Source organism: Desmodus rotundus, chromosome 10 (assembly GCF_022682495.2).
Source record: "Desmodus rotundus isolate HL8 chromosome 10, HLdesRot8A.1, whole genome shotgun sequence".
Classification (NCBI taxonomy): Eukaryota; Metazoa; Chordata; class Mammalia; order Chiroptera; family Phyllostomidae; genus Desmodus; species Desmodus rotundus.
This window is the reverse complement of record NC_071396.1, coordinates 24,459,712-24,468,957: the sequence shown is the minus strand read 5'-3', so window position 1 is coordinate 24,468,957 and position 9,246 is coordinate 24,459,712. Positions and strand designations below refer to the sequence as shown.

Here is a 9,246-nt window from a genome sequence, read left to right as displayed (position 1 = left end):
CTGTGTGGTTGCCTCTCACACGCTCCCTACTGGGGACCTGGCCCGCAACCCAGGCATGTGCCCTGACTAGGAATTGAACTGGTGACCCTTTGGTTCGCAGGCCTAGGGTCAATCCACTGAGCCACACCAGCCAGCGCCCCACACCATTTTCAGTAGTGTGTATGATGCTCCTGGACCCCAAGTGCTGCTCCAGGGCCTCAGGGACTAAGACCCAGACCTGCTGCACCCGGTGTGCGCATGCGGCAAAGGGGAAGACCATCAGCACCAGCCTGAGCCAGGGCACTGTAAATGAATAACCGCAAATAAGTTTCGTTAGTTTTATTTCTGTAAGCTTTAAATGGCCCCTCACAAATTAGGTTTTGTTACAACTGGATTTAGTAGAAACGGGAATATCAGGTCACTATTTTCTGAAACATTTGCCAAAAAAGGGAAGGGAACAATGACTGAGAATTCATAAAAGACCGTTAGAAAAATCCCTAACCAAAAGGTAAATAATCATTAACTTTAATTCTAAGTGGTAACGGGTTTTATTACAATTCGCTGGTATTAAGTTTCTTGCTTCAGGTCATAGATCTCTCCCTAAGTATCACTGATTCTTGGCTAAGGGAAAACGGATGAACTCAGCAGCAGTTTACGACATTCCACAGAAAACTGGAAAATAACTGGAAGGGTAAGGATGGCGACAATCAGCAGCCAAAAGTCGCGGCCTTCCTAATTACCAAAAGCATATACAATTTTAGTCTAGAAAAATACGTCGATTTTATAAAATTAAGCTTTCAGGTCGAAAAGCACCCCCTTGAACAGGTACAAAGATACTGACAAATAGTCCCTAAATATCTCACTGTTTGATGAAAATCACGCCCTGTAGTTACTGAGTGCGGTCAGGACCGGAACTCTTCAAAACCAGGCCACGCACACGTTCTCAGCTGCTGGCCAGGGACTGGTGGATGGGCGGCTGGAAGCAGCGGACGTGTTCCACGGGGGTGCTCTCCCCGTCGCCCGACTTCAGGTACTTGTCCAAGATGGCAATTATCTCATCGTTCAGAATCTGGAATTTGCGAATTCTCTCCACCATCTTCTTCAAAGGCTACAACAGATAAAATGAGCCATTTTACTCTTAAAATGTATTTATTCTCACCCTGACTGGTGTGGCTCAGTGGGTTGTGCATCATCCCGCAAACCAAAAGGTCACCAGTTCGATTCCCAGTCAGGGCACATGCCTGGGTTGCAAGGCCAGGTCCCCAGTTGGGGGCGTGCAGGAGGCAACCACACATTGATGTTTCCCTCTCTTTCTCCCTCCCTTTCTCTAAAAATAAAATAAAAATCTTAAAAAGAAAAACCCCTCATAAGTTAAAGGTGTTCATCATCGCCAAGCCCTTATTATATGAAATATTAAAAGGGACTTACCTAATAAGAAAAAAGATCAAAACTACAAACAGTAAATTGAAAACAAACAACTATTAACAGCTGAACCTAAAACAAAAACTAAGCAACCAATTAGAACAGGAACAGAATCACACAAATGGAGATCACATGGAGGGTTATCAGCAGAGAGGAGGAGGAGGGAGAATGGAGGAAAAGGTAACGGGAAGAAGAGGCGAAATAATAGGTACAAAAATAGACAGGGGGGAGCTTAAGAATAGTACAGGAAATGGAGAAGCCAAAGACCTTACATGTACAACCCATGGACGTGACCTCATGGGGATGCTGGTGGGAGGGGGAGTGCAGGGCGGAGTGGAATAAAGGGGAGAAAAAAAAAATCGGAACAACTGTAATGGCATAATCAATAAAATTACTTTGAAAAAACCTTCTATATTTACTCTTCCTGTTCTGAAATGTCAGGATTTTCGTATTTTCTCAGAAAAATTATAGCCAACGATTGGCACACCATGCCTCTTACGCAACCCTGGGAACAATGACTGCATTTTACATCGGAACACACCCTTCTTGGTTTCTTGCTGCTGACTGCAGACCTCGTATTCCTACAGCTTGACAACCTACTCCCCAAACAGCCAGGGATTAAGAACCGACAGCCTGCTAAAAGCTGGGAGTGTAAAGATGGCGATAATACGGTCAGTGGGGAAGAGCAGCGACACAAGGTTTATAATTCCAGCACCTGCGGACAGGATGCTGACGTGCGTTTCTGCAGCAACAGAACACGTGCGTACACAGGTGCGCATGCGCACACAGAAAACTTCCAAAAGCATCACCGGTTCTGCCCGTGCGCGCCAAGCAGAAGCCAAGACTGCCTCAGGGACAGATGCCACCAGCAGCGGTGGGACGCAGAGACGCCTGGAGGGGTCCGGGAAGCCAGGACCTGCTCAGTAAGCTATGCTGTCAAGTTGGTAACAGCCAAAGGGAATGAAGTTCAATCAAACCAGAGCCCGCACAGAAAATACCCAACAGACAAGGAAGCATTTCAGAGTTCAGGATACCCCTGAGGCTTCAGGTGCTAGAACTAAAAGATAAAGAATATCAAGTACATGAAATGTGTAAAAAAAACACACAAAAATTCAGTGAAAAAGAAAATGATCAGTTACTACCAAGATGTGAAGAACCGAATTGAAGGGGATTTTTAAAAGATTTTATTTATTTTTAGAGAGAGGAGAAGGGAGGGAGAAAGAGAGGGAAACATCAATGTGTGGTTGCCTCTCGCTCACCCCCAGTGGGGACCTGGCCCACAACCCAGGCATGTGCCCCGACTGGGAATCGAACCAGCGACCCTTTGGTTCGCAGGTCTGCGTTCAATCCACTGAGCCACACCAGCCAGGGCATTACATTGAACTTTTAAATATAAACTAATGATGTTCAAAAGTCAGAACAGCAGATTAGATGGCACTGAAGTGAGTTAGTTAAGAAAGTGGGAAGCTGGGTGGCCCCTCAAAGAAGTCTTCGTCCCAAAGCCCTGGCACCTGAACATGTTACCTTCCAAGGCAAAGGGACTTCGTCAATATAGCTGAGGCTAGACTTTCAAATAGCGTGCCCAGGAGTATGTGGGTGGACACGCTCTAATCCTCAGCGCAGAGCCCACCTCTGCTAGGGGCTGAGCGTTGGAAAACCACAGGCTTCGCAGGCTGACCTGCACCGGCCAGAGTGACCACATGCAAAGCATGAGAAGGGGTGTGGGCCAAATCGCCAGCAGGAAAGGGGGACCACAGTCCTCCAGCCTGGAAAAATAAGTCCAGCCAATCACTGCAAAAGCCTGGAGCACACCCATCCCCTGGGACTCACTGATTTGGTCCGTAGGAGACTGAACAGAGGCCTCTGCTGTCCCCCGACTTCTGTGACATAATAAACAGGTGTTGTTTTAAACCAGTAAGTCCGGGGCAACTTGTTCACAGCAGCAACAAATAGGGGAAAGGTCAGGAGGTCAGAATACCAGGGTCCAACGTATATCTAAGGGAAGTCCCAAAAGGACAGAATAGAGAATGGAAGGCTAAAATGTTTGAAAAGATAATGGCTGAGTGTCGTCTAGAATTACAAAGAATCCATTAAATGCCCTGGCCAGGTAGCTCAATGGGTTAGAGCACTGTCCCAACATGCCAAGGTTGTAGGTTCGATCCCCAGTCAGGGCCCATAGAAGAATCAACAAATGACTGCATGAGTAAGTGGAACAGAAATCACTGTTTCTCTCTAAAGTCAATTAAAAAAATAATAATTCATAAAATGACGCAGACAAAAGTACGTAAAGAGCAGCCAGAAATCACACTTCGACTACCACAAAGGCCTGGACCCTGGAACAGGATGCCAATGACCTGAAAATGTGGATTCTATGAGGGTCCAAAATAGAACTAAAGAATAAAGTACCTTGAGCTAGATCTAAGTACCTTGAAAAGAGAATAAAACAGAATACTTAGCATTTTAACTGCCAGACTTACTTTACTTACCAATGACATTTACATTCAATTTGGGAATGAAAAGAAAGCATTAGTGGGTAGCACATTACACACTAGAAACATTCCCAGAGCCATGGCTGCTGTGGCTCAGTGGACTGAGAGCTGGCCTGTGAACCGAAGGGTCGTTGGTTCAATTCCCAGTCAGGGCACATGCCTGGGTTGCGGGCCACATCCCCAGTAGGGTGCGTGCAAGAGGCAACCACACATTGATATTTCTCTCTCTCTTTCTCCCTCCCTTTGCACCCCCCACCCCCGTCTCTAAAAATCTTTAAAAAACATTTCCCGAGAAATAAGCTGTAATACATATAATAGAAAGCATGCTTTTCTTTGAAACACCCGTTATTAGACACAGCTCTTCCACATACCACGTTTTTGATAATCTCGTCTTTGCCGTCGTGTTTCTGCACTTTGAGCAGGTGGTAGCAGAAATCCAGCACAGCGAAGCGCCGCTGCTGCCCGAGAAGAACGATGATCATGCAGCCCGCCCAGTGCAGCCCATCGCCGAAGCACTGCCTGCAAACGAGAAGCCAGGGCGGAGCAGGCGCTCAGGGGACGTCCCTTTGCGAGTCCGCCGCCTGACATCAGGGACCACACTGGCTGCGGGGAACGGGTCAGGAGGGTAACCGGGCAGCCGGGGGCATGTCCCTGTTTTTGGTGAGCCCCTTTTGGGTTCCTGCAGCTCCCCCGTTTCCTGTTTTTAGATCACAGACCCTCCACGAAGAAGTTCATGAGGCTGTGGACCCATTCAGAGAAACGCACACCGACAGGTCTGTTTTGGGGGGAGATGCTGGGAAGCCGTGCCCCCAGGCGTGTCCTGCGCATTTAGCAAGAACCCACACGTTCTAGTAAGTAGCTTTAGTTCTAGTTCTTGTTCATTCTAGCAAGAACCTGCATGTTCTAGAAAGTAGCTTTAGTTCTAGTTCTAGTTCATTCTAGCAAGAACCTGCATGTTCTAGAAAATAGCTTTAATTCCAGTTCTAGCAAGAACCTGCACGTTCAACAGCTTTAAAGCGGCTCAGCGAACATCCAGGCCATTTTCAGCGGATCGCAGCCTTGTGTGTTAACCCCACGCCAGCGCCTGCTCCCCCCGTCCGCCCAGCACGCACTTACTCGACCGTGAACTCGTGGGTCCCCACGGGGATGCAGTACACGAACTGCATGGCGCTCCACAGCCGGTGGAACTCCACGCACTCGTCCACGTGCATGACGCCGTTGCTGGGCAGAGGCCCGCGCCAGATGGGATCGTCCAGGAAGGTGCGGATGCGCGTCAGGATGACCTCGAACATGGACAGGCCACAGCAGAGCCGCTCCTTGGTCAGCAAGTCGCCCTCTCTCGCTATGGCGATTTGCTGCAGGAAGGTCGGCACGTGTCACAGGGCCACGGCGGGGGGCCGGCTGAAAGCTGACACCCCCAGATTTGCTTCTGACGCACTGGGAAAGGATCTGAGCTTGCAGAGGATTTTCAGAAGCATCCACAAAATAAGTATGTTGGCCAGTGCTTACACGCCTTACAGTTCACGGCCAAGGACAACCATCAAGTTCACAAAAAGTTTATGGAGAAATGTATTAAATAGTACAGTTTTATATACCTAAAGGCTATCAAATGTAAACAACCACTGACATTATTTTGGTGATTTTTTTTTCTTTCCCTCCATTTAAACTGTGAATAGGCTTCCCTAATTTTAAGTTCCAAAATATCTTTTCTTCGATTGGCACCTTATTTGATAAGAACTTGGGGATTGTTGAACCCAGTTTCCAGTCATATGTTTTCCTTTTAAAACTGCAAAGATTATCTTCTTGTACTAAATGGTTTTCATAACCTAAAAACACCCCAGCTGTTCTTAACCGGAGTGATTTTGACTCCAGGGGACATTCCGCAGGGTGTGTGGGTGTGGCTGTTGTCACAGCTTGGGGTGTGGCTAGTGGCATCCAATGGGCAGAGGCTAGCCCACAAGTCCTAGGTTTTCCTATTTTCTGCCGCAATTCAGAACGGGGGAGCTTCCTACCCTGACACCTGCCTCCTGGGACTCCCACATTCTGTTCTTACAAACCCACGAAAATGTCTCCTTCACCAGGGACGGGTCACAAAACCAAGTGACATTACTGCACCCATCTTACATGGCACTTTCCGTGGGGCAGCTCACTCAGAATGCGCAAGCACGCTCTGACCAGGTTCTGGTACGAACCCCACTGCGGACATTGGACTGAGGCGGGTGCCCCCCTGCCCCCCCCCCCCCGCCTGATGGGGACCCAGTGCGTGTTACCTGAGGGGTCCCCAGTCTCTCAATCAGAGGGACAAGGTGCAAGGGGGCGTACTTGGATTCCAGCCTTTTCATTTTGGCATCCAGTCTCTCTCCCTCTGCGGTGGAAAAAAGCATTTGACACTGTCTTTTGTATGGAAAACAGTAATAAAAGTTACATTTTATGTTAAAAAAAAAGGAAGATTGTTAAGGTAACATGTTACGTATAGATTATCTCTGAAAATTCATTTACAGAACTGACTCCTGGGATATTTTAATTCAAAGTGACGGAACTGACTTCTGGCCCATACTCACTTTTCACAACTCACCGACTTTGGGTGGGAGGCATACAAAGCAACGTACAGATCACGCACCACAGAATCACACCCCTGAGCCCCGTATGACCATATTAACTCAGGTCACCTCAATAAACGTAATTTTAAAAAGTAAAAAACATTTACTGAAAATTCTAAATGTAACGGAAAGCAGAGAGCTGTACCATGAATCCTCTGCATTTTTGAATTCTGGCCTCTCTGGGTTCCTACCCAGCACCCCGAGCCCATCCATTCTGAAGCACACCTGAGACACCCCGTCACTGCAGCCCTGAATGTTTCGGTTTTGCATTTTTATTTAGCTCTGTTATAGTACTAATTACCCCCGGTTAGGGCCGAACAGGCGCAAACTCAAACGAAACTGGCTTTATTCACGGCGACGCACGCCCTGCACCAGCCTCGCCCGCCGGAGAGCAGGCTCACCTTTCACATGCACCCTCGGCAGAATGTTCTGGAAGGGGGCTGCATGCAGCAGGTCACACACTTCTTCCAAAGACTAGGATGAAGGAAGAGAAGGCCGCGTTAGGAAGTCAGGAAGTTACCTCACGACATGGACAGACAGAGCCACCTGGGGCTGGCAGCCAGGCCCCGCTGACCCCGGCACAAGACCGGTGGGACCCGTACGGTCCACTGACATGCGCAGATCAGACCTGAGTTAAGGGTCAGTGCCGTGGATGGGGATCCGCGTGTGAGGAGGGACGCCTGTAGTTATCTGCATGGGAGGCCAGCACCCAGAACCGCTCGCTGTCCAGGGGGCGACTGTGTTGCTACTTAGTGGGAAGTAAAGCAGAACGTTCCTGGTGACGGAAATGGTCTTTGTTCTGCCCGCTGGGGTCACTGCCAGCCACGGGGACTTGGCATGTGGCCAGCGCCCCTAAGAAACTGAATTTGTTTAATACTCACCAAAGGATATGTTTATTGATTTTAGAGAGAGAGGAAGGAAGGGGGGGAGAGAGAGAGAGAGAGAGAGAAACATCAATGTGAGAGAGAAACATCGATGTGAGAGAGAAACATCCATCAGCTGTCTCCCGCACCCACCCTGACCGGGAATCGAACCCACAACCTTTAGATGTATGGGACGATGTTCCAACCAACTGAGCCACTCTGGCTAGGGAGGATCACAAACTCCTTCAAAAAGGTCCTAAAAACCCCACAACACCCATTCTCCAGGGTAATGTAATGTAGAGAAAGTTTACCTCCAATATCACAGGGGTTTTAGCAGAACTCCTAAACACCAGCCATGAAGCCCAAGAGAGGCAAGAGCGGGGCATCCAATTCGATTCCCAGTCAGGGCACAGGCCTCGAATGCGGGCCAGGTCCCCAGTAGGGGGCGCGCAAGAGGCAACCACACATTGGTACTTCTCTCCCTCTTTCTCTCCTTCCCTCCCCTCTCTCTAAAAATAAATAAAATCTTTTAAAAAAGTAATGAGCACGGCATAGCTCCAGAGCCTGAGGCTCCCCAATCTCAGGGAAGGGCCCCTAAGACTGCGGGGCATGGAGGAGGGGGCGGGAGCAAGATGTGAACAAGCTCAGTGCCTCTGGAATTCTTAGAACTGCACAGCAATCAAATCACTACGCAGAAACCATGACAAGCAGTCAGACGGACACTGACGGACAGCCACTCCCTCTGATCTCCCTAGAGATGATACAGAGCTAAGACGTCCCGTGCCCATCACACGCGTGCCCCGCTGTCACGGAAGGCGAACCTAGGACACTGCAGGAGACGGGCAGGTGCGCTCATAAATCCCCCATCATGAAATGGGAAAACACCTTTAAAGAGTCTTCAAAAAATAATTACTGAAGCCAAACGCAGCCTCTTACAACGCCAGCTGGTGCACTGATACAGATGGGTTCCTAGAACACTCACCTAGTGGGGGAAGCCTGTACTGCAAGGGGCCTGCCCTACAGGAGATAATTCTGGGTTTTTTTGGGTCCGTCCTCATATGTCACATACATTAGTGTGGCTGTAGCCAACACTACCTAATACAGTATTTTTACAATGCTCACATAGCAAAACATTCTTGAACTACACTGCATTTTTGTTTTTCAAGTGTAGGAAACAAATTCTAACAAAAGTCTCAAAGGTCATGAAGAGAAATGGTGCATTCCTGTCCTTCCCCCCATTAAACAGCCCCAATGGATTAAGCCTATGAAAAGGGCCTCCTGGCAGTGGCTGGTGTGTCTCAGTGGATTGAGCATCCGCCTGCCAACTGAAAAACCACTGGTTCGATTCCCAGTCAGGGCACATGCCTGGCTTACAGGCCAGATTCCCCAGTAGGGGGCACGAAAGAGGCAACCACATATTGATGTTTCTCTCCTCTTTCTCCCTCCCTTCCCCTCTCTAAACATAAATAAAAAAATTTTTTTTAATCTTTAAAAAAAAAGGGTGGTCTTCTGTTTCCACCCGTGGGGCTCGCCCACACACGCAGGGCGGGGCGGGGCTGGCACTCACCAGGCTCTGCTCGATGAGCAGGCAGAACAGGATGGCGTTGCCCACTTCCCGCAGGTTCTGGAAGCACACTGTCTTCAGCTCCGCGTACTCTACGATGTCCTTCAGCTGGTGGTGGAAGAACTCCAGGATGCCTGTGGTGAGAGAGTAAGCGGCAGGGGCGGTCACCACACCCGGCCCTCAGCTCCAGAGCCTCTGTCTCCATCAACTTGTATCTTCCAAGGAGCCAGCAATCAGGAGAATAAATGAGAAAGAGCACAGCGTCATCTCCCGCAGAGGAAGAGAGGGTATTCGGTCAAATTCCGCATCCCTCACTGACAGATAGGAAT

At 48.9% G+C, this 9,246-nt stretch overlaps 1 protein-coding gene across 2 annotated transcripts in view; it reads right to left on the bottom strand.

Annotated features, from left to right (window-relative positions):
• Positions 1-303: 303 nt before the first annotated feature.
• CYFIP1 (cytoplasmic FMR1 interacting protein 1) overlaps positions 304-9,246 on the bottom strand; it is an 81,504-nt gene continuing 72,561 nt past the window's right edge. For both annotated transcript variants that reach the window (XM_053913465.1, XM_053913464.1), the window contains exons 26-31: positions 8,921-9,051; positions 6,892-6,964; positions 6,161-6,255; positions 5,007-5,245; positions 4,262-4,409; positions 304-1,087 (exon numbers count right to left, since the gene is read on the bottom strand). In XM_053913465.1, coding sequence (XP_053769440.1) covers positions 923-1,087; positions 4,262-4,409; positions 5,007-5,245; positions 6,161-6,255; positions 6,892-6,964; positions 8,921-9,051 — 851 coding nt within the window. In that variant the 3' untranslated portion in view covers positions 304-922. The remainder of the gene's footprint in view (positions 1,088-4,261; positions 4,410-5,006; positions 5,246-6,160; positions 6,256-6,891; positions 6,965-8,920; positions 9,052-9,246) is intronic.